General features: G+C 37.1%; 1 protein-coding gene across 3 annotated transcripts in view; it reads left to right on the plus strand.

Moving 5' to 3' along the window:
• RAB3GAP2 (RAB3 GTPase activating non-catalytic protein subunit 2) overlaps positions 1–25,157 on the plus strand; it is a 41,849-nt gene that overhangs the window by 12,303 nt on the left and 4,389 nt on the right. For 2 of the 3 annotated variants that reach the window (XM_014876886.2, XM_014876887.2), the window contains exons 4-31: positions 662–743; positions 2,541–2,588; positions 2,707–2,782; positions 2,926–3,027; positions 4,094–4,193; positions 5,804–5,902; positions 6,722–6,870; positions 7,792–7,871; positions 7,988–8,077; positions 8,558–8,697; positions 9,320–9,536; positions 9,838–9,981; positions 10,237–10,319; positions 10,631–10,695; positions 11,087–11,177; positions 12,950–13,077; positions 13,789–14,002; positions 16,336–16,433; positions 17,019–17,124; positions 18,035–18,195; positions 19,948–20,164; positions 20,511–20,684; positions 20,803–20,909; positions 21,904–21,970; positions 22,610–22,680; positions 24,010–24,045; positions 24,610–24,684; positions 24,922–25,140. In XM_014876886.2, coding sequence (XP_014732372.2) covers positions 662–743; positions 2,541–2,588; positions 2,707–2,782; positions 2,926–3,027; positions 4,094–4,193; positions 5,804–5,902; positions 6,722–6,870; positions 7,792–7,871; positions 7,988–8,077; positions 8,558–8,697; positions 9,320–9,536; positions 9,838–9,981; positions 10,237–10,319; positions 10,631–10,695; positions 11,087–11,177; positions 12,950–13,077; positions 13,789–14,002; positions 16,336–16,433; positions 17,019–17,124; positions 18,035–18,195; positions 19,948–20,164; positions 20,511–20,684; positions 20,803–20,909; positions 21,904–21,970; positions 22,610–22,680; positions 24,010–24,045; positions 24,610–24,684; positions 24,922–25,140 — 3,239 coding nt within the window. The remainder of the gene's footprint in view (positions 1–661; positions 744–2,540; positions 2,589–2,706; positions 2,783–2,925; positions 3,028–4,093; positions 4,194–5,803; positions 5,903–6,721; positions 6,871–7,791; positions 7,872–7,987; positions 8,078–8,557; positions 8,698–9,319; positions 9,537–9,837; positions 9,982–10,236; positions 10,320–10,630; positions 10,696–11,086; positions 11,178–12,949; positions 13,078–13,788; positions 14,003–16,335; positions 16,434–17,018; positions 17,125–18,034; positions 18,196–19,947; positions 20,165–20,510; positions 20,685–20,802; positions 20,910–21,903; positions 21,971–22,609; positions 22,681–24,009; positions 24,046–24,609; positions 24,685–24,921; positions 25,141–25,157) is intronic. The other variant, XM_088161159.1, reaches the window with a different exon arrangement.

Below are 25,157 nucleotides of genomic sequence, written 5' to 3' on the forward strand. Positions count from 1 at the left end.
CACTTGCTGGAGAACTGCCTCTGATGAACTGCACAGTGACAACTGTCCAACACTGGGCAAAAGTGTCCCTATGCTTCAGGTTTTAGGTGTCAGACAAATGGCACACAACACTAACTTAGTTTTGGTTATCCATTGACACCTGGAAGATGATACAACAATCAAATGCCAGCTGTAACAGCACCCTGTGAATAACAAAGTATTGTGGCTTCTAATCTTGAATTAGGATGCAGTGATTAAGATTTTCAGATTTAATGTGGGGTACTTATATTCTTCTTGGCTTGGTTAAAATTAAAATTTTCTATTCATTATAGCTTATATTCAGTAGTTTTCCAAAGTTTTTCATTGCTTAGTACTCCTTTCCTAAGGATCCCTTCTTCCTGAATTGAACCTTTTAAAATTTGATGGATTACTGTGTACATATTTTTAAACAAAACTAGGTATTTCAAAATTTTAGTGTCTTGTTCCATGTAAATTTCTAAGAAAACATATGAGGCCTTTAGAAAAGTCACTAAGAATATCTTTTTATGATCTTCAAGGTTTGTAATTGGCACTTAATCTAAGTGTGGTAGGATATATTGGATCAAAGAGAAAAAATAGAACTACATTTGTGAGATGCAAAACATTGGAGTTTTATAGATGATGTCTTTATTCTTCATGGCAGCTAAATGGAAGCACAGTGACAAGGGAAAGGAGGAAATGCAATATGCTGTTGGCTGGAGTGGCTCTCTGAATGTTGAAGAAGGGTAGGTGTTGAAGTGCAGCTGTGATTAAGATGTTATTTTCATGTTTAGAAATTAGTAACCTGCTTTTGACTTGTACTCTTTTTCCTTTCAACTGAGTGCATGTGTGGCTTTTTGTATATTAGTGTTGGAAACAGAGTAACAATGGGTGATGAGAAACAGTATCTGCAAAGCTCACTCCTGTGCATTGGGTGGTATCACAGAACAAGTTCTTATAAATTAAAAGTGTGGTTCTCAGCAAATCAATGTATTTGTGTGTAATTTAGACATGCTTTTTGTAAGTTCTTGTTCTAGAAGGGAAAAAAGTAAGTACTCTTTTGAAAAATCTTTTATAGTAGAGGTGAATTTTTTTTAGGGAATATTGCATTTGGAAATCTTTGAAGTTGTTCTAGAAATATTTCTCTTCATTTTCAATACGTCATTCAAGCAAGCATAAAGTCATCTCTCTGATCAAAATGTGGTTTTGGGCTCTAAGTCACTTAGGGACTTGGAAAATTTGCTTTGGTCATACATTTGGTATTTATACAATATTTTGTTTCATCTGTCTTCAAATAACCAAGCAGATGCTTTTTTGAATCTCCCATATGGAATAAGATTTTACACTTTGCTGTTACATTTGCAGCCTTGAGTTGCAATCTGCCTTTGAACATGCTCCCTATTGCCTTCAACTTTCTGTTTGCTGCAGGAGGTGTTGACTTCATCAGCTTCTCTCCAATCTGTAAAAATCATAATCCTTTTATAAAATTGCTGTTGCCATGCATTTGAAATTACCTTGACACTTTTTGTTAAGAAAAAAAAAGGAGAAATTCTGTTTGAGGGTTTGTTTCTTACTACTGTTACAGCCCTGAGAGATGCTATCCTATGAAACAGGTAGCTCTGTTTAGATAGGGGCATTTACATTCAATATATTTTGATTTATTATTCTTTGGAAGTGTTAATATGTTAATTACTGTCAGATTGTCAAAAGATTTGACTGGATTTGGTTGATTTTTGTTGTTTTTTTTTTTTTTTTCTTTCCCGGAAGTTGCCTTCAATTGAGAATGTTCTGTTGTGGCTAAGCTTTGATATTGGAAGATGAGATGTCACTGAAATATTTAATGTTGCTTTGAGGATGTAATGAAATTGCAACTCATCTCAGCCTTGCATTTAGAAAGCTTTCCCTCTCCAATTTTTCACCCTGTTATTTAGTCACTCTTTGGGAAATGGAGGTGACCTGGAATGTAAATAATAAACAGTACTGTTGGCATTTATGCTTTAAGTGCTGTTTGGGATGTCATCTTGAATTCTATGCTGTCTCATAAAACCTTTATTACTGCTCAATTACTGCATTAACTGGGAAGACCATATTCAAATGCTCTCAAATTATAAGGCACTGGATATAAAATCTACCAAATTGCATATTTCAAAAATTTATTTTTATATGTATAGTCCAGTTGGCTCTTTAAAAAAATAAAGTGGTTGTTCATGTCATATCATTATGGATCAGAAGAAATAATTTACTTTTAGGCACATGAAATTTAACTTGAATCTGCTGAACAGTACTGACAGAATAATCAGTCTGTGATTTACAAAAGACAGCATTAAAAAGGTATAAAAAGTCTGTTTGGGCACTCTTGAGCTTGTAATTGAGAATGTCTTTAAAATGAAGGGACTTTTTTGATTCTTAGTGTGAATTTGATGTATGGTGTGCTGCATTAATCAATTATTAAAACTTTAAAAGTGCTGACATGGCAAGATCTCTTGTGTGGAGTAAAATTTCATAACCAGGGAAAACTACTAATTTTGTGTTTCTGTTTCTAGTGAATGTGTGAGTAGTGTATTGTGTATTCCACTGGCAAGTCAGAAGAGGTAAGGATGTGTATCACTAATATCTTAATGCATCATTAATGTCCTTACATGACACTTTTCTGTGTCTGTGGCTTAGAATGGGGTTTGTTTTTCACTTGAGTGTATCTTTGTGGCACAGGAGCTCCACAGGCCGCCCTGACTGGACGTGCATCGTGGTTGGCTTCACCTCTGGCTACGTTCGGTTTTACACTGAGGTGAGTTTCTCACCAGGGTGGGACAAGGGAGCTCTTGGCATAAACATCTGGGTGTTTAAACTCTGGTCCCTGCAGATTGTGCTTTTTGTCTTCCCTAAGAAAAGGGACAGAAATGTTCATGCTTCTTATCCTTTCTCTTCTAGAGTGGAGTACTGCTTCTTGCTCAGCTTTTGAATGAAGATCCTGTCCTACAGCTAAAGTGCAGAACCTATGAAATTCCCAGGCATCCTGGTGTCACAGAACAGGTTTTGTCAGATTTTTTCAAAAGCGAAGTGCCAGTGTTATGGGGTATGGAAGGGAGTCTTCTCTCTGAATCCTCTGTGTCCTTTACCAGTTTTTGATGGAATGGACGATTCCTTAGAACAAGAGACCTTTGGTTTCTTATTCTAGATGTATTTGTGCTTGTATAGTTTGAGGATTCAGAATTTCTTTTGGAGTATTAGCTCTATAGATTTTTCTATTTTTCTCTATTTGCCAAGGAATACTTCATTCATTTTCTGTTTATTCATTTATGTGCAAAAAACCACACTGCATTGATAAAGGGAGAAAATGTAACTTGATAGGTGCCAAGAGCTATTCATACTCATTTGTAAGAGCTTATCTTAATTATTTCACAGAGAAGGTAGCTGGAAATTAAAAGAATATTTATAGGGATAAGAATCTGCATGTCATTATGAGTATTTCATAGAGAAATATTTCTGCAGAGAAGGCTCTGCAGAACTCAGACTATTTAGCAAGGAAGGCAGCTTTCCTTGCTTTTGGCAGAATTGGCAAGCTTTATGCGAAAAACGAACAAAAGCATAGAAATTTCCACATTTTCTTTATACAAATACTCATGTGATTTAGTATGACATTTTTGGGATCAGTTTTGAAATACAGAAGAAGGAATTTGAGTCTTGAATTTGTATCATCAGATTAGCATTTATGTGCCCAAGTGGTAATTCAGGCAGGCATTAATCCAGTTTCAGAATTTGGCTTCCTAAAACTGAGATACTTATATTCTAGATGAACATGTTTTTCTGTCGCCTTCAAAAGCTGCTGTAACTTGTGTATTTTCTTCCTAAGACATATTAAGCAAACAAAGAAGTTATTAAAAGAAGATAAAAATATAAAACTATGTGGCTAGTTTTGGACAGTTTAATACTGAATTTGTGAAGTTTTGCCTTAGTCTGTTGCCTGTGGCTTGTTTGATATTAACTCTCTGGATGTAATCCTCATCTTTGTGTAGTTAATAGTATAAAAAGGCAGAAAATAAGCTGTTTTAACAGTAGCAGTGATCTATTTTTTGTCTACTTCTCTTTTTTTCTCCAGAATGAGGAGCTTAGCATCTTGTATCCAGCAGCAATTGTGACAATTGATGGCTTCAGCCTCTTCCAGTCCCTTCGTGCATGTCGCAATCAGGTAGCAAGAGGTACGTGTAGGGGGAAATGTTTGTTTTTTCAATCTGTTAATAGTTCTTTATTTTTTTTGAAATTTACTTAGATTAAATATAAAATCAAGGGGGAATTTAGATCTTCCTTGCTTGTTCATCGATACATTGGCACCTACTGCATTCAGGGATGTTTATTCCTTTACAGAAAATGTTCTCAGAGCCCAAGTTGTCCAAGCAGTGTTGACTGTCTTCTACATGCTCACCATAATACTGTACACTGGTTTTGGCTGGGATAGAGTTAATTTTTTTTCTAGTCTGGTATTGGGCTGTGTTTCAGATTTGTGATGAAAACAGCACTGATAGCATGCTGTTGTTTTAGCTGCTGTGGAGCAGTGGTTACTCAGTGTCGAGGCTTTTTTTGTTTTTCACACTGCTATGACAGTGAGCAGGCTGGGGGTTCCCAGAAATTGAGAGGGACACAGCTGGGACAGCTGACCCCACTGACCAAAAAGATGTCCTGTGCTATATGATGATACTCTGGAAATAAAAGCTGGGAAGAGAAAAGTAAGAAGGGAGAATCTCCAGAGTTATGGCGTTTGACTTTCCAAGTAATTGTTATATGTGATAAAACCCTGTATTCCTGGAAGTAGCTAAATACCTGCTTGCTGATGTGAAGTAGTGAAAAAAAGTAATTATTTTGCTTTGTTTGCATGCCATCTTTATCTCAGCCCACAAGTGTTCTCACTTTTACTCTTCTGACTCTTGCCTATCCCACTAGGAGTGAGAGAGTGAGTGAGCTGCTGTGTGGTGATCAGCTGCCCATTGGCATTAAGCCCCTGCATGCTGCTAAGGTGTTTCTTAGCATGTCACTGCCAGTGGAATGTTGTTCTTCCCAAGAAAGACTTTATGGGAGGTGATAATGCTGTGATGATGGTAGTGGTGATCACTGCTCTTTGTGTTCACTTCTAAGAGCTTTTCATACCTTGTTTGATTGTGCAGACTTTGATCCTGTTCCTTTAGTAAAGTGCCTGTTCATACTCTAATTTGGAAACAAGCTCAGTTTCCAGGAGGTAGAGGAGAATTATTTGATAGTACTGTGTGATAGATGGCACAAGGATGGTGTTGAGAAGGACTCAAAGCTTGTTGCAGTATATGCAGCTGGAGTATCTTCCTTAATTTTTGATCATCTATATTTGAGGTAATATATATTTTGAAAGTGTCACTCGCTGGTTTGTTCTTACCACAGTTCTTATTGTTACATATCTAGTGAGTGTGCTGACGTTGTAAGTACTTGGGTGGAGAAGTTTCCACTTAAACATGCTCAAACCACAGAAATCAATTGTAGTAGCTTTTAAAAATTGTACAGAATATTATACCATAATAGCTAGTGAATACACTATCTGCAAGTACAAAATATATTTATGGTGGAGTATCATGTGCAGTTCTATTCAGTTAATTAAAAAAAAGTTTTAATTTGATGATTGTAAGTATTTCAAAAGGCCATTTTAACAGATGTTTCAATTCATGTTAAATTAAAACTGTAATTTTGTGGCTTCTGATTGTGTCAGGTGTTTTTTTCCCCTCTCTGTTATGCTATTCCTTTCTTTTACTCAGTAGAAATTTTTTTGTGCTTTATTGACTTTTGTCAGCTGCAGCATCTGGCAATGAGAATGTTCAGCCTCCACCATTAGCTTATAAGAAATGGGGTTTGCAAGATGTGGATACAATTGTTGACCATGCTAGTATTGGTAAGCATTTCTGTTTAATTTCAGGTATTAAAAAAAATTAAATTAAAGTTTTTGTGCAGTTAAATTTTGGTTGAGAGCACTTAATGATACTGGTTGGGTAGAAGTACATGGTGAGAGAAGGCTGTCATAGTGAATGATCTCATTAACCACTATCAAAAATATATTTCACTTTCTTGTCTAGTCTGATTGAGTCTTCCCTCTTACAGCTGTAACTGTCTTGTTCTTTGTTGCTTGGTAAGAAGCAGCTGAGAGAAACCAGGTCAGATGCAGTTATTTTCATTTCTGTCAGGTGAAAGAGCTGTCTGGCAGACAGGTTAAGACTGTGTGGGTCTTTCCCGAGTCTAGCACATAAGAAAAATTAAATTTAAGATGGTTCCTTGTGAAAAAGGACAAATGGGCTCATAGGCTCTCAAAGACTTTTACCCTTCAGGAATTTGCAGAAGCCTTGGTTCTTGTCAGAGAGGCACATCTGAGGGACAGTAAGCTTAGTTTCTCTTCCACCCTTTCTACAAAAGCAGCTAAGAGTCAGAATGCTGCTATAAAGGCAGGTAAAGTGAGTTTTGTATATGTATTTTTGCTGCTGAACTCTGCTGAATTTTTTTTCTTCTGAACAAACCAGATGTGCTTTATAATTAACCCAAGTCCATTAGGTTATTTCTGCCATGTCATTTGGCATTTCTGTGGTTAAAGCTGTTCCTCTTCCCTTCCCCCTGAATGCTGGCTGGTCAGTCAAGAAGGCAGGAATGTATTTATGCTTTTTGAGCAATTGCATGCCTCTGTTCTGACTGTGTAAGACATTCACTTTAATGTTTTTGTTAGGCATCATGACACTGTGTCCTTTTGATCAAATGAAGACTGCCTCCAACATAGGAGGATATAATGCAGCTATAAAAAACAGTCCACCTGCCATGTCCCAGTATGTTACTGTTGGAGCCAATCCTTTCACTGGCTTCTTTTTTGCCCTGGAGGTATGTACTACAAAGCTGACTTGCTGAAATTTTGAATAATTAATCTTACTTTTTTTTTATGTCTGAGTATTTCTGATGTATTCTTATGTTCATTTTATGTTGACATTTCCCCTTCTTGATCTTCTGGAACTGGAATGATTTGGAGTGGATGTAATAGTGATGTCTAACATGGGTTCCTGCTAATGAGAGATTTTATTTTCTATCTTAAATTGAATGTGATAAGTAATTTTTTCAAATTTGTTAATTCATTGCCAACTAATATTTTTGAAAACTTATGTTGCTATTGTGTAAACATGCATCTTATGGTTTTTTGGAGTTCTTTGGCCTTTGTGTACATACAACCTGAGCATATTGTAGTGATTTCATGTAGGAGAAAACAGCAATTTATGCTTAACTGTAGCATCATTACATCATCTTCTGTTGTATGGGAGGGAAAGGATGTCAGTGTAGCTGTGTCTGTACATTCAAATCCTACATGTATGCTGTCCTTAACAGGATCAAAAGTTAATTGAAAATGCTAGAATTGGAATTTTGGTTTTTGTACTTGATTTCCAAAAGGTTTCTGAAAAAACTGCTTATGTTGATATTTGCAAGGATGCCAAAGTCATACACCAGCCAGCTCTCTGTGATAGATCATACACAGGATTTTTTAAACTTCTATTGCAGACAAAAATCCTGAGCTACCAGTGACTTGCAGGACGATTTTGAAATGGTAAAGAGATGCCAGAATGGCTTTTCTGGGGGCAGTGAATTAAAATCTTGCAGTCTTAAAGCTATGCTTTCTGAGCTGAGAGCTATTCTGCAGTTGAGTTCAGTGTAAGAACTATTTCTTGGCTTTCTAAAGGCTTTGTTCCTTCATTTCAGGGTGGTTCACAGCTGACTATTCCTTGACTTTCTAAACACTTTATTCCTGTATTTCAGGGTAGCTCACAGCCCCTGTTGTCTCATGTTGCCTTAGCAGTTGCAAGCAAACTGACTTCAGCATTATTTAATGCTGCCAGGTAATAAAATTTTTAAAAATGTCTTTTTTTTTTTTTTTAAATAGTTGTAGCTGCACAATGTTCTGAATGTTTTTAGGACCATTAGTGTAATTCTTGTTATGTTCTTCTGTTGCAAGTGGCTGGCTTGGTTGGAAGAGTAAACATGAAGAAGAACCTGTCCAAAAACAGAAACCAAAAGTGGAACCTGCAACCCCATTAGCAGTGAGGTAAGTTGTTGTTTTTTCGCTGTCAGTTGTTTTGAATGTCCTGTGATTTTAATTATTTAAATTATTTAGAAAGGTGTATAACTGATGAACATGTGACTTCAAGCAGTAATGGTAGTTTCTAGGTAATTAATTTTAATATTTGTTTCATTTCAGTTTATCATTCTGGACAAATAATTATTCATCTTTTCCTTCCAGTGTGTGGGTTCATTGTTACTGTAGTCATTGCCTGACAGTGCATGACAAGGCAATCACACAAATCCTATTTTCTGAACTTTACTTTTTCAGTAGGACTTAAGCAGAGCTATGATACATCTTGGTAGACAGAACAAGAACTTTTTTCATTATTTGCTCTTATTTTACCCATATTTTCTGTTACCTTAAAAAAAGAAATCTTAATCCTTAGGAAAAAAAAATCTAACTATTTCAGAAGAAAAGTATATGTCTTTGTCTAGTAATTTTGCTTCATTTTTATTTTTTTAGGTTTGGACTTCCCGACTCCCGGCGCCATGGTGAAAGGATATGTCTTTCTCCATGTAACACTTTGGCTGCAGTAACAGATGAGTTTGGAAGGGTTATTTTGCTGGATGTTACAAGAGGACTTGCAGTTCGCATGTGGAAAGGTGTGGTAGTGATATTTGTATAGCAAATTATATTCTTCAAAACACTGGGGCTTCTTATGAATTCCATGATGAATTCTTATGACTTATAATTCCAAGAATTTTAGTACATTGCTTCTTTACAAAGTCAGGTGTAATATAAAGTCCATTGTTGTAAAACCTTGGAATACTGGTCTATTTGGTTTGCATCTTTTTTGGAAGAGCTTTAGCTCTATTCTCCAAGATTCTTTCTCTTGAAATGCTCTAGTACCCTCTTTAATTCTGCAGAGAAGATAAACTTTGAAAAATCAGTGAGAAGACACAGCTTGTTAGATTCTCATTTCATAATGATGTCTGCACAGCAAGGGACTTCTCAATTTCTTGCGTTGGTGTAATGTCCAGAGTACTGACCTGATGAGTTTTGGGGTTTTTTATATCTTCTTCAGAAAAATTTGTCCCTCCCCAGAGCTTTGCCAAAGGCTGTGTTTGGCCGCTCTCTGGTGGGCCCCGTTCCAAGTCAATGGACCAGAGTTCTTTACAGGAGTCAGGAGTTGCACAATTTGAAACAAAGCTCAAGATTACAGCTTGATTGCTAATCCTCTATTAATTTCTGCACACTAATGACCTTCTGTCTTCTATTACAAAGGGTACCGTGATGCAGAAGTTGGTTGGATACAGACTGTAGAGGACCTTCAGGAGAGGGAAACTGAGAAGATGGATTCTTCTCCTTTTGGAAATGCACAGGGTCCAAGCAGGGTAGCTCAGTTCCTTGTGATCTATGCTCCAAGAAGAGGCATTCTGGAAGTGTGGAGCACACAGCAAGGACCTCGGGTTGGAGCCTTCAATGTGGGGAAATACTGCAGGTAAGCAACAGGTAGCAGGTAGGCATGGTGGCTGTGCTGCTGCAATGAAGTGATCCATAGCTATGTCAGGAGTAAAATTGCTAGTGGTGTTAGCAAACACTTCCTGTGCTGCCCAGTGTTTCCACTGAATGCAACTTGTTGTTCTAGAGGTGTGGACTTGGTTAAATTTCATCACTCTACAGTCTTTCCTGGTAAAGGTGTTTAGCAGTTCTTAAACCTTAGCTTCATAAAACTTGTTGCTTCTTTATTTTGTTTGTGGGTAGAGAAGGTAGCTAATTTTGGCCATTTTTAAAAATTTCAGGTTGTTGTATCCTGGTTATAAAATAATGGGTCTTAACAATGTGACCAGTCAGGGATGGCAGCCCCAGACTTACCAGATCTGCCTTGTTGATCCAGTCTCTGGAAGTGTAAAAACGGTCCATGTACCTTTCCATTTATCACTGAGGTAAGGACTTTTTATACTCTATATAAGTGAATTAATTTCATTGTTGTTTTTGGAAACAGTTGGAGACTGCAATTCTGGTGTTCCTTTTCAAGCTGAATAGTACTCTGTAATAGTCTCATTGGTTTGTGTGGATTAGCATGATTTTCATTATTGGGATGTTACCTTAAAGTAGCATAAATAATTTAAAAAATACAGTTTTATTGAATCAATACTTTTAGTTCTTCACTCATACAATTAAAAATTCTTTTTCTTCAGTGATAAAAAGAGTGAACGAGCAAAGGATATGCATCTAGTGAAGAAGTTAAATGCTTTACTCAAAGCTAAAACCTCAGATCCAGGTAGGTTCTCTTATATAATTTCTTAAGATTATATTATCAAGGAATTCTTGGATAATCTGTATTGTGAGTGTGCAACCACAAGTATGATTGTGGTGCATTCTGACAGCTGTGTGTGCTATGAGCTATGATCTTTAAATAGCTTGGTTTCTGTTATTTTGTTTCATTTTCCTCAAGCTTATTTTGGCAGCTTCTGCAACAGTGTCTTCATCTTTGTCGGGGTTCATATGCACCTTAACTGAGGTGCAGTTTGGCTTGCTCTTTAGGAGGCATTTGAGGAATATGAATTGAAATTGTGATGTCTTTGTTTGCAGATTTAATTGAAGCTGAAGCAAAGGAATTAATACTTGATATCAAATATCCTGCTACAAAAAAACAGGTGAACATTTAGAGTATACTTTAATATTAGAAGAAAAGTACTGCATTATCAGAGTGCTAAATCTTTCAAAATAAGTTATTTTTTTCCCTAGAATTACTTGAAGCAAATAATGAGATGTTTAGGGTTTCTGTGTGTTTTTTTTTCTGGGTAGATTTTTTACAACATACTGACTAGAATTAACTTTGACTTGTGACTTCCCCAAGGCATTGTCTATGAATAGTGAAAAGAGAGAAAACCTTTCTGTAGGAACAAATTATGCCACAAGTATATGTGAAGGTGAAATACAGATGAAAAATCGTGGTCACAGATTGGTGCTGTTGTTGACTTAACTTGCATGTTTTTGCAATGAGATTAAGTGAATGTTTAATTCTCTTGACTATCTGCTTAACAGGCTTTGGAAAGTATATTGACAAGTGAACGTGTGCCACTTTCATCTCTCACAAACATCACTCAGACATTAATGGATAATTTAAAAAAACAGGGTAGGTGGATATCTATTTTGCAAATATAGAGAGGCATTTCCACTTTGTCTGCAGTGCTGTGAGACTATTGTAGAAATGTACTATTCCACAGGGAGACAGGCTTAGTCTGCTTAGTTTCAGTGCTAGATATCACAAGATGTTGTTTTTCCATGTCTTTATTTAATGCAGGCTACAAATAGCTTGCTATTTTGTAAGTATTGTAAGTATGCTTGGCTAAGATTGCTGTGTGCATAGTAACTTGTGATTTTATTTTTTAAAAAACCCACCAAAACAAACTTGACAACAACTGCTCTGAGAAGTAAAAGCTTCTTTTAGAAAGAAGGTTCATAGACTTTTTCCTGTAGATGTTTTAATTTATTCTCTCTCCAAAGAAGGAAGTGAGGATGTGGAATGATCTGTGAATTTTAATGTACTTGAAGCACAAAATCTTTGAGAATCTCAGCTATGACCATATCTAGTATCTTTTTTTGGTAAATTTTGCTGAAATTTACCAAATACTTCATGTTTTGGTAGAGATTTCAGAGCTTATGTCAGGAAATGCCATTGCGAATTCAAAATCTTGTTGCTGAAAATCAAAGAAATCTCTCCTTCATTTTTATCAGTGGTAGTTCTTTTTTATGGTTTTCTTGAAGTACATAGAGGAGATTGAGACCTTCACACATGCAGTTCTCTACCTCATTCTAAATCAATAGTATTATCCATTTCTGTTAGAGCTCCTAAAATATCCGAAGGAAAACAGAAACATGACTTAATTATGAAGAGAGGTTGGCAGAGTAGTATATTGTATAAGGTTTGTGCCTTTTTCATCAATAATCTCTTGTCAGACATAACATTATTTCCCCACAGTCACAATATACAGCAAATTTGACTGATGTTCCAGCCTTCTGATTTTGCAAGAGTAGTGTTATACTCCTCTACTTCTGTCTAGTAGGTAATTTTAAAAATAAAAAAAATTTAAAAAGATAATACGAAGCAGATCTTGGGCTGTGAATGCTGTGGTTGTGAATTCAAGGTCAAGTGGCTCTGTGACAAGCTCTCTGTGTTTTTCTCTTTTTTTGGTAGGATTTTAATAGCAATATATCAAAAGTATTTAAGGGTTTGTAAGTGAAAATCATATTTAGAAGCAGCTTGAGGTGAAAATTATGTATTCAGAGGAATCTTTTGAATAGAATGGCTGTTTTAGGATCTCTCAAGAAAGCTTTCTTTAAAGACTAATAAGTTGGAATAAAAGGGTTTTTTGGACATGTTGTTGTTAGTTTCCTGTATTGAATTTCCTGTATTGGAATTTGAATGTCAATAGATACATGAAATTTCTGAGACTGATTGCAAAAATACAGAAGGCAGTGTATTGCAAAGGTGAAATTTAATTAATGTTAATAGTTATCAAGCCTTCTTCAGATGAGAGGAATATGTTTAAAGTGTTGTCAGAATGAAAAAAATATTATAGTTTGTTATTCTTGATGAAGGAAAATAGGAACTGTATTCAATTTTTGACAATCTGGTTTGGCCTTAAACCAGGTGAAGATGATAGATTTGTCTTTGTTCAGTTCCACGTTGTCAACTTCTAGCTGTAAAACAAGTCTGATAGCTTTCTTTAATACCTCTTGTAAAAATAATTCTTATTTTATGCTGCTCTGAATTGAGTGTAATCATTGCAAACAGCAGTGCATCAAAAAATTACAGTGAGCTTCAGAAATCTTCCAGTCCTGTGCGTGTGTTTCACTATTCCAGGCTGCATCTTCAAGTTCAAATGTAGTTTTATTTCTCCTCAGAGCTGGAGTGTGTGGATGAAGGACTGCTGCAGTTCTGTGCAAATAAGTTAAAGCTGTTACATCTTTATGAACTGGTTAGCAAACTAAATTCCCAGAGCATACAGAAAGAGACTTCACCTTCAGATAATGTGAGTAAATTTAAAAATCAGTTGTCTTTTTTAAATTCAAGTGATGATTTAAGCATAAAAATAGGTTTTCAAAGCTTCAGATAAAATAAGTGGGTAAGCAAGTGACCCATTTTTATGGCCTGCAGCTTTTAATGAATTAATTGTTTATAATACCTTCCCTCCAGCTCATACAAGTGTCTGCTAATTCATCTACCTAATATTCTTTAGGAGACACATAAAATTGAGATGCAAGTGAAAAGAAAACCACTGTCTCCTGTTTTCAGTCCCTTATTCAAAGTACATAGCATGTTCTTAACTTTGATTTTGGAGGGATATTTTGGGACCTGTAGAAGTTAAAAATTTTGATGCTTGCATAGCAGCATAATTTGGCTTGCTTTTGCTATAATTTGTAAAGCTGCTTATATATTTATGAAACCATTCTGGTATTTAATAGGCTTGTTTACTTGATGGACGATTGTTATGCTAAAGGCAGCATCTAAAAATGGGAAATGCATCTGTACTGGTCCTTAAAAAGGAAGCTAGACAAGCTCTTCATTTCAGCAATGTGAATAACTGATTTGGAGATTGTTTTGGCCCTGCTTAAAGACGTTTTTAATGTTCAAAATTTAATATTTTGACTCTTCTGACTTTTGAAATTTTTACTATATTTTGAAAACCATCTGCTTGTATAAGTCTTGTGAAATGAGTTTGTTGGGTTTTTTTGCTTTTAAGGACTTGGCTAAACTGCTTCGTCTTGAACAAAAAGATTTTCATAGGCTTGAAACTTTACTGGAAAACTACAAGAAAGAAAATGCTCAAACTGCCACTCAGCTGACTGATGAGAAGGATGATGTGTTGTCTGTGAAAATGTTCTTAGAATATCTGGAATATGAAAAGGATGTGATTACTGTAAAAAATATGGAAGATGGAGAATATGTGGCTTTAGGTAAGAGCTATTGAGCTCTGTCACATTACTCAGACTGATTTTAATCTAAGATGATATAAATATTTTAGCCTTAATTTGAGGGCCTTAGTAATCTGTCTTGCCTAGAAGTAGTATGCAACTTCTCCTTTTAGACTCTTACCTTTAGCTGGAGGGCATCTTTATACATGAATGAATATTAATACAAGTTAACTGCATCTGTGGATACAATTACCCTGAAGCCATGTAACCACTGCTTATCCATTTATTAACACCCCATTATTTATTATTGAATTGAGCAATGGTAACTGGATACTTCAGAGAGCAGCTGTACTGTGCTGTTTCTTTCATGGTCACAGCACCCTAAGAGTTGAGTTAATGGCAGGACTGACTTTAGCCTCAGAGATGGGGGAGCTGACCAGAGGAAGCACAAGTCCATTAGGTGAGGCAACAAGGACCCCTAATTTGTGGAGCTGAGGTTTTCAACAAGGTCCTTCTAAAATGTCCATTGATTTAATTTAGTCCATGGCTGTCTGTCCAGGGCTCCATCTGTCATCTGTAGTAGTCCTCTAGGGCAGTAGAAGTGGTGTGTGGTGTTAGATTGTTGCATGCTGAAACCAATTCTCGTTCCATCACTGCTGTGCTTGTCATGTTATAGCATCACTGTACTTTGCCAGGTTCATCAAAATTAAATTGCCATTAATCTGTGTAATTTTTATTGTAATAACATTAATATGGCATATAGCATTCCTAGTAGTGATGTCGTACAATATAGCAATGAACATCCAATTCAAATGATTGGCTGTTCTCACCCAGAATCAAATCTCCTTGAGGTGCACATCAGACTTCCCCAAGTGCATCCAGGTCCCTTAGCAAAAGCAGTTCCACAAATGGGCTTGCTTTTGCCTGAGGCAGGAATACCATAAACTCTGTTCTCCAGTGTATTTTAATCTCTTTCTTTTGTATGGTAGAGCTTTGATTGTGCAGGGGTAATTTGATTGGCAGATCTCTAGGGCCATTGGTTGCCAACCAACCAAGTGACCATAGCTACCTCTGGATCCCAATGTTTGAATGTCCCAGCACCCACTGCATTCCATGTAGCCTTTAAAAGCCCTTTGCATCTTTCAGTCTTTCCAAAGGCTGGCTTCAGCCTGTTCTGTGCAGTCTGGATCAGTCCACTTGCCTGGGTGACATGCAATGTATTCCTTAAAGGGATTCCTTCCCTTCACACCTGAGAGGAGTTGCCTCTAGAGGCTGAAGATTTGTGCCCCTTTTCCCATTATGTTGTCAATGCCCTCTTCCCTAGAGAGGGATCCCAGCTTTTTGGCTTCCTTACCCTCTCATTTCAGGCTACTGGCCCTCTTATCCCAACATAAGAACGGCTGAATGACAGCGTACACACCCGGATTTTGGCTGAAATCTTCACTGATACCTTGCAGCTCCCTCAGGCACAGGGATTTTTTGGTTACTGCCTTGTTTACAAATTCTTCCTCTTCTTCCTTCCTGAGTAGTGACCACCTCATTCTACTGCTCTCACGCTGGCCCTGCTGTGGAATAGTCTGCTTCATCCACCTTCTTCTCCTGTTCCTCCTACTGAGTGAGCTGACTTCCACTTCCAGTGTTTCTTCTTGTGTAGAGTTGTCAGTGATTCAGTGTCAGCTTGGTTCTCTAGCTCAGCCAGGTTGCTGGGCTCAGAGTAGCCACAGTGCCTGTCACTCTGCCATCAGATCCAGAGGCCTTCTCTTCCCTTTGACTGTACCGAGCAGTGTTGAGCAGAATGACTCTAATTCGGCTGGAGAAGGGGCAGGTGGAGGAAGGCGTTTCCCTCTGGAGGAGCAAAGGTGTAATTGCGAATCGTTCCCACTGCACGGCTCCCAGGGGCCGGAGATGGTGGCAGGGCTGAGGCCAAACGCAGATCAGTGTCACGATAAAGATGTTATCGTGCCATGACCAGCGTTACAGAGTATGTGATAACCCAAACCGACCCCCCAGGGGAGATAGAGCACAACAAGGAATGTTTACAGCAATTTACACGTCACTTAACACAGTCTGGCAGCAAATCCATCAGCATTGTGACCATCAACTATTGAAGTAATGTAATGAATGCTTATGACAAATTTGTTTTAATATTCTCTGGTCAGATCTGTCATTATCTCAACCCTCTGTGCCCCTTGTTGGGCATCAGAAAAGACTGTTGTGGTTTAACCTGGCAGACAGGTGAACACCAGGTGATCCTGAATGTGACTTGTTCTTTTGTATTGCACTCATTGGAACCTGATCAATAGATTACCTTTTGTCTAAGTGTAAGGATTGTGGTTTTAGATACCATTCATAATGTCAACTAATTCTTGCTTCAGGCAGCTTTTTCTTCTGGAAGTGTTTGTGTGGGGAGAGTTCCACAGAGGAAGTCTGCCATGCACTGGAATCAGCAGGTTTTAGCCCACAAACCTTGTTGGTAAGATGTTTATTACAAAACTTTGATTTAGTATTTTGAAAACAAAACATTGAAAGGAAAATTTCTGCATGTTGACCTTTAGATTACTGCTGTATTCAGGCTGTGTTCAAGTACCCCCATATTCAGTTCTTTAGTTGCTCATATTTGCATTTTCCAGTTAAGAGAGATCACAGAAAAAAAAAATTCTAGTAGAAAATGTAGGTATTTTAGTAGGAATGTCTAAAATATTCATTACAAGTATTCAAGTGTAGAAGTATTACAAGTATTCAAGTATACAAGTGTTGTAACACTTCCAACTGTAATATTGGTAACTCCTAATGTTTGCCAAGTTGAGCCTTCAAAAGGGAGTGTTTTCTAGAATATCTTCCTAATTAAATGCACTGATTGTATTATTTAATTTCAGTATCTGTGATAGAGTGCATTGAGCTGTGTATTTTTAACTGGCTATGTTAATATGATGGTTCATAGATATAGCATTTTTACACTGTGACACAAAACTTGTTTGAGAAACTGTTTGCATTAGGTATGTTGCAATATTAGACTTTCATTTTACCGCTTCAATTCCGTATTCTTTTTTTTTTACAGTCACTCCTTCTCAATTTATGGCTTTCCAAGGAAAAGGATATTCTAGACAAACCAGATTCTGTTAGTTGCCTTCACACAATGCTGTCACTTCTGAGCAAAATGAAAGGTGAGATGTGCATTTAAGATACTCAAAGGCAACTGTTGTATTATTAGAAATTTACTACTCTGACTAACCTCTATTACCACTTTGGGTTTTCCTCACTCACAAATTATGCAGCAAAACTTAATGCTGTATGTTCATGGACTAACTAATCATGCCATGTTTTCACTCTCACTCTACACTGAGTTGACACAACTCCTATTTGGCACCAGAGTATGGCTGTCCAGCTTGCTTTTGTCACATTTTTTGAATAGGTAATCTCTTTAATTTGTGCTGTCTGGCTCTCAGGCATCCTTTACTTTGCTGTTACTTTAGCAGCATTTGTAACTTGAGTACTCTATAAAGTCAGTTTGCCATAATTTGGGGTAGGTTGTGCATATGTTGTACATACGAATAAATGCTGATTTTCCTACCTCACATACAGCTGCTATGGATAAATCTGTGCCAGGTTCCTTTATTGCCTGCTTCATCATAGAGCAGCATTATCACCTTGAAATGGGAAGCATTAATAAGCTTCTGCTGCTGTCTGAGTAAATTAATGCTGCTGAGCACAAGGTAGCCTGAAGGGAGATAGCTTGAGTGCATTGAATATGTGTGGCATCTTGAAATCACAAATGAATCTGTCTGCATTGTGAAGCGTAACATCCCTTAGCTCTTCTAAGCATATAGCATGTTTGCTACCTAGTGATTCACATCTATTGTCTCATGTTTGCTACAAATGAGTTTTGGGAATGAGTAATTCACATTCTGTTTTAAACTTGAGTTACAATCCAGAACCCGTGTGTTTAAATATCAGGAAAATGATCACGTAGAGCAGTCAGAAGCTGCTGTGCACATGGGCAAGCTGGGCTCACAAGTGCAGGTGGCTCCTGCGCAGTGACCCAAGCTGAGTTTGCCGCTCTCCCTTTGCCCGCAGTCGCTATAGACGAGTCGTGGGACACGCAGTCCGTGTCCCCCTGGTGGCAGCAGATGCGCACGGCCTGCGTTCAGTCCCAAAACAACGCGGCTGCCCTGCTGTCCGCTCACGTGGGACACTCTGTCACCGCGCACATCATCGACAGCCTGAACGAGAAAAAGGTAACGCACCTCACACCTCCCCTTCTCTTCTCGTTACTGTATCACCTCCATGCAACTGTCCTGGTAACAATAACACCCTCAGCATTTGGCCTCATTCCAGCCCGGGCGCAAGCCTGACATCCTGTGAGCCTGATAATTTGCATTCAGATCTGAAAAACATTATGCTGAGATGAATGTGTCAGGATAGTTTACTAAACGTATTTAAATATGAAAACTGTACATTGAGTTTCTCTCAGTAGCAAATGATATTGACAAACTTAAAGCCTACACACTTTCCATATAAATTTGAGAAGTCCACTGAGCTTTGGATGGTAAGCTTGTTATCACATAGTTGCGATTTTATTTTGAAGTATACTGTTGAATTTTTGTAGTACCTATGTTACTATCCCTTCTTAATATGATGGATGCTTGGTTTTCTTGGCAATAAATACCTTTACCAAGTTGTGATTAAGGCTGTGAAACTGCATACAGCATTACAATTCAATGTGGAAAACATTATTCCATTTCCAAATGGCACCAGGTAGATGTATTTGAACAGATTAGATGAGATGTAGGTGACGTTCAGTCTTGTAAACAGAACCAGAGCATGGTTTGGCTTGGAAGGCAATTTAAAGATGGTCTGTTTTCAGCCCCTGCTGCCATGAGTAGGGACTCCTCCCTCTAGACCAGGTTACTCAAGAGCATCATTATCCTGGCCTTGAACACTTCCAAGGAAGTGGCATCCACAACTTCCCTGGTCAGCCTGTGCCTACCACCTTAACAGTAAAGAATTTTTTCCTAATACCCAGTCTAAACCTCCTTTTTCATCTTTAAATCTCACCTCCCTTGTCTGATCACTACTTGCCCTTGTAAAAAGTCCCTTTCCCATAGACCCCTTTTAGGTACTGGAGCTTTTTCTCCTCCTGGCTGAGCAATCCCAAGTCTCTCAGTCTTCATAGGAGAGGTGCTCCAACCCTTAATGGTGTCTGCCTTATAATTTTTAACTAGAGCACCAGGAAGCGTTTTAGTACTTTTGCACACTCACCTGAAGTATTGCAATTGTATTTATCAAAATTGCCAGTGTTGCAAAATAGAGATGTTGATATGTTGCAACATATTATCCTTTACCTACATGTCCTCTTTGTCCCTTTTTCTTCTGTTCTGCTTTAAAAAAAAAGGTAACAGATGTATTTCCTTCAGAATTTCCCTCCATAAATCCATGTATCTTCCCCCCAGTTTTTTTTCTCTACCAATGTGGAAAGATTCTTGGGCTTCCTGACAGAGCATTTGCTGATAGACATGAGAATTATCAAAATAATACACAAAACTGCCAGGTGGTGTGATCCAGTATTTCTGGGTACATGATATATTTTTTTAATATGATAGGAAATGGAAATGTAGGTGGTTTAATCATATATTTGGGAAAGGTGTATTTAGTGGGGGATTTTAAATTAAATACTTTAAAGGGATTCTAACCCACTTTTCAGTTAAATATGAACTTAAACATGGGACTGTAAGATGATCCTTCAGGTCCTTTTATTTCCTTTAGGCTTTTATTTAAGGATCTGTGTAACTTGTGAGCAGTGGGGGATATTACTTGATCTTTGTATAATAGTTAATGCATACTTTGAAGTAAATTATACTTTAAAATGCAGTAGCTCTTGGGATATTTGGGATATAAAAGCTTTGAATTTTAATGCTATGCATTTTTTATGAACAAAATTGTGGTGCTTTAAAATGAACAGACCTAAACCAATTCATATCTTCTGTTAGTTTTCCCAAATAAGTCTAGGTTCAGATACGGAATCCTGGGAAGCACTTTCCCTTGATACTGAATATTGGAAACTTCTGCTGAAACAGTTAGAGGATTGCCTGATACTTCAAACACTACTGCATAGCAAAGTGACCAAAAGGACAAAAAGGGTTTCATCACTCCAGACTGAGCCTTTGGGCAGACTGTCTGTTAAGAAATTGCTTGAAGCTGGAAAAGGTACAGTTCTTTTTTATTGGAGAGATTGTTGATTTTCTTTCTAGTAGAGCCATCCTTACCTATTTAATGATGTACTTTGCACTGGAAATTGTTTTGCTGGATGCCATTCTCAATTAAAAAACCAATGCAAATCATGTAGAACAGTGCTTTAAAATTGTTAAAAGCTATTATTGTAAAGACTGCATTGTAACCTTCTGATCAATTGATTAGGAGGTTTTTTAATTGCCCATATGTAATTAAAGGTAGTAGTTAAAACCTCTATATTGTCTCTTGTCCTTAGATTGTGAACCATAAATAATCTGCAATACATTGATTCTACCTCATACTTTTCTTTTCAACACCCTAGGAGGTATTGCTGACACTGTGGCAAAGTGGGTTTTTAGGCAAGGCTTCAGTCCAATTATACTGAATGTGGCCCAGTACAAAAACACTACAGACAGTACTGAAGAATCTGTAGAAATGCATAATAACCTCTTTCTTGAAGAACCAGCAGAAACTACAGGCTTGGAAAGAATCCTAGGTAAGAAAATAATGTGAATTTTTCAAATTATAAAAGTCTGCAGAGACTGTTGTTGTGAAGTAGCAGAAATTTTAGTGGGAAGAAGTCTGCCTTCTAACTTCAGATTTTGTTTTTCTAGAGCTGCTGCAAGTAGCATATCAGCAATTTCCATGTAGTCTTGAAGTGGATGTACTCCATGCACATTGCTCTTGGGAATGTGTAGTGCAGTGGAATAAGGACCCAGAGGTAGGAAAATGTCTTTTGCAGGGAATAATGGTTAAGCCCAACTCGATAGAAGTAGCTTCACAAGTTTCTGGTAGTTCATCAAAACATAAATTAATAAGACTGACTTTTAAAGCAGTTGCTAGTGCAATTTTTCCGTGATAAGTGGCAAGTGGAAATTGACTTGAGAAAATGAGAGTATGTCCTGAGGCTGAATGACACTTCACAAGGCCAGGACTGGATGTTTCAAAGCTATCAGATTCTCAGTACTGGGATTGTGGAAACTGGGTTCCCTTTGAGAAAGGTTTTTGGTTGTTTGAGCTGCAGATACAAAACAGTTTCAGTACTCCAAAATAGAGGCGTGTTTTTCTCTGTTCTAAATATGCTTAAACAAATCACAGAATACAACATTTTTTAGACTAGAACTCATTCTATTGTGGGAGGAAAGGGGGATTTCCTGAATGTTCTCAGATTCCCTGGCCACTGCTGGGAGTTGTTATAAGAAAAAATAATTCTTTTTTTCTTCTCCTGTCCTATAGTTTCTCTAATGGAAAATGTTGTCCTAAGATCAGATGATGTTGAAAGTTAAATTAGCACTCCTTAGTGCTGTGCCACATAACTTGATGTAGAATAGAAGGGTCCTCTGAGATTCGTTAAAAACTTACTCTTTCATAGCAAAATTGAGTAAAAATTACTCTTTCTATCAGGAACGGATTTTGCATTTGAAAAATTACTATAGTCAGTGGAGGTGCCTTTCAGCAAAGAGTATGTTAACAGTACTTATACTAAAAAATTACAGTTGGTTTCATGATAACTGAAACAATCTTTGCCATGCCCGTGTGTTTGCCAGATACTGGTAGAGAAGATTGCAACTGCTGAATAACTTAGAAATTTTATAACTGTCAAAGTAGAAGCTTTAAGATAATCTACCTGGGCCCTTTAAAAATTAGTAATTTACATTTAAAGCAAGTTTTGAATAATGTATTAACTTGTCCTTTTATTTATTTTTTTCCATAAGGAAGCATGTTTTCTCAATAGGTCTATAGATCATCTAAGATGCATCATTAATGCTCACATTCAGCACGGTAAGTACAAAACTCTTAGTAAAAGTTATCTTTCTTGAAATGGTAAAACAGAATGGATATTTGTTGACTGAAATAAATGAATGCTGTTCATAGTAGTGATGACCATTTTGTCTTAAAACTACCAAACCACCCCAAAATTTTCTGCTGACATCCACGCTTCTCTCTTCCATGGTGAAAATGAGTTTCATCACAACTGTGAAAATAAATTTATTAGATAAAGTTGATGTGTTTAACAAAAAGCATTTTAAAATAAAATTGCTCCGAAAATATTTTTATTTGTATTTAAGTAGTGGAACATCAATTGCAGTCAATTACTTTTCATGCATTTTTAATGCATGATACCCTGTTTTAATGAAGGTGGTGACCATTTTGGTTTTTGTTGACTATTTATGTATGCAGATAAGGTGCTCTCTTGCTGTGTACTTGAAGTGTTTAGCCCAGTCTGCATAATATCAGATATTTAACAGATTACTAATTGCACTTACAACTGTATTTGATCACCAGTGTAGTCTCCCCCTAAGAAATCTAAACTCCAGATATAAAGCAGTGAGGATAACTCACAATTCCTTCTTACTTTGTTCACCATCTTGTAAGAGCCCTTTTCTGTTCACCTGGAGTTTATAAGTCTGATTGTTCCAGGTATTGCTCTGATGATGTGGAATACATTCATAGTGAAAAGGCTTTCTTCTGCCACATATCTTATGGACAAGGTGAGTGCAGTGTCTTGAGGCTGCTTTTGTTAATCACTGAAAAGTGAAACCAGTATTTATAAACAATTTCATTTTGGTTTTCTGTTTTAAAAAGTATTTGGATTATCTTTGATTTAACTATGCAAATCATCACCAGTTTATTTGGCTTATTATGTAGCTGACTTTTAGAAGTGATGATGGAATGCATGTTTTAAAATATCAAATCTGTTGGATTATTAACTAGAGGCAGCTGATCAACACTGGGTGGTGTGCTCTAAAGACTTAAGTGCAGTTTTAGCTTGTAATTGCTAAATAAGAAATATTTGTGAAACAGTTTGAAACTATCTCTGTGTGCATATATAAAATTTTGTTAGAAGATAATAAATATCTTAAAGTGCCTGTGCCTGTTTCCTGGTAAGTTCGTACCAAGGATCTACCACAAGTCCAGATTTCATATATATGAACTCTTACTCTGCAAAATACAAAAGATTTTGTGGATGTTGTTGAACACTTTTAACTATTATTTCTTTTGTAAATTAGCTTTTGTTCTAGCATGTAGACTGTCTGCTTTGAATTTGAGCAGTCTTTTGTTCCCTGCTAAGCTTCAGGTTTTTTCATGCTTGTAACTATGCAGTGGGGCCATTTACTGGAAGGCAGTTTAGGAAGAGTGCTCCTAGTAAGTGGATAGTGACTTAAAGAATAAAACTCTGACACAAAATCTGCAAGTTTTTGCTCTCTTGTCTTCTCTTCCTTCTCCTTTGCTTCTCTCATTTTCTTCCTTTGCTTTTTGTTTAGCTCTTTAAGAACTGGAGAATATCCTCTTCCCCATTCCTTTCAGCAAATAGGCTTAGTTGTGTATGGTTGTAGTAGGTGTTGCTTCTGCAAAAACCCTTTTCCAGTTTTCCTGCATGCATTTATGCAAATCCTTCACCATAACTCTTCCACCTGAGGTAATACGTGTGGGAGAAGAGAGAAAAGTGTTTATTAACTAACTGGTTTCTTCCTTATATCCTGCTTGGTGTTACAGCTTTAGTTCTGCATTCTAGAAATCACTGGGAATTTCTCAGCTATCTCTGAGATTTGAATGAGGACCCTGGGGCCTTATTTCTTATCCTAGGCTTTAAGAAAGATGAACTAAATATGGGCATCAGTGATGTTCATTCCTTTACAATCTGTATCAAGTCTTTTGTTGAAAGCAAGATTTGCAATGTGCTGCATCATGTAGCTGTAATTGAGCTATTTTCTCATTTTATATTGGGAAAATAGTAATAAAAGGTTAAAATGTGGGTAACAGATATCATAATGAAAATTTACTTGTAATACATTTTACCTCTTTTTTTTAAAAAACAGGTTGGAAAAGCTCCAAAGGACAGATTATGCAGACGGGCAAGTAATACTACTTTTGTCTGAGTGGGAAGAAATAATTAGAAATGCCTTAAATTTAATCCTGGTTTGTGATTTATTTTTGAAAGTTTTAAAAGAGTTGAAAATGTAGCCCAAGAGAAAATGTAACAAATTTTAAAAAGTATAAATTAATTTTTATCTGAAAAAGCAGATTAGAACAGTACTATAACTTCAAATATTATAGAGGGTCGGCTTGAGACTATAAGATGACAAATTACTATTATTTTTCATGCATAATGTCATTAGTTAAAACTTTTTTGGAAGACAACTGATATGATCACAAAATTAAATTTACTAGGTGGCCGTGCTTGATTCAGTCATCACTGGAGATACAGTATTGTAAATGGCTACATTTACTTTATTCCAAATTTTCCTGTTAACTCTTTGTTGTACCTCAGTATTTGTTTACATTTAAATGTAACAGGTTAAGAAACCGAGCTGAACTATGTGTTTTATGTCAACAACTGTCTTCTCAAACAAAAAGAGCTAATAAAAGCCTATTTTAATTCCAGCTGAAACAATTTAAATCTTACTGTTTGTTACCAGGATGTAGGGATGAGTGACACAGCAATGACAGCTTTTCTTGGCTGCTGTTCAGAACTCCTGCAAACTTTGCTAGAGGTAAATTTTTATTTTTCCCATTGAAAGCTGGGAATTGATGGGTTAAAATCTATTTTTGAAGACTATGGTTATACTAATTTCTGTACTGTTCGGTTCAGACAAACATTAAAGATATTCTGAACAACGTGAAATTTTCTTTTTAATTTCACTGCAGAGCACTTGTGGTTGAAGGCTTTGCAGAGCAGGCCAGTGCAGGAGGTGTGTGGTGTGTGACTTCTCTCGTGTGTTGCTTGGCAGGCAGACGTGAGCAGTGATGAGATGCAGGCCCCAGTGCTGGACACTGAGGACGCCTGGGTGTCAGTGGAGGGCCCGGTGTCCATCGTGGAGCTGGCCCTGGAGCAGAAGCGCATCCACTACCCGCTGGTGGAGCACCAGTTCGTGCTCTGCACCGTCCTCTACGCCATCATGAGGCTCTCCCTCAAGGCTGTGAAGCCACTGTCACTGTTTGACAGCAAGGTATAGCTTTGAAAGCA

The sequence above is a fragment of the Sturnus vulgaris genome, chromosome 3 (genome assembly GCF_052056855.1).
Source record: "Sturnus vulgaris isolate bStuVul1 chromosome 3, bStuVul1.hap1, whole genome shotgun sequence".
Classification (NCBI taxonomy): domain Eukaryota; kingdom Metazoa; phylum Chordata; class Aves; order Passeriformes; family Sturnidae; genus Sturnus; species Sturnus vulgaris.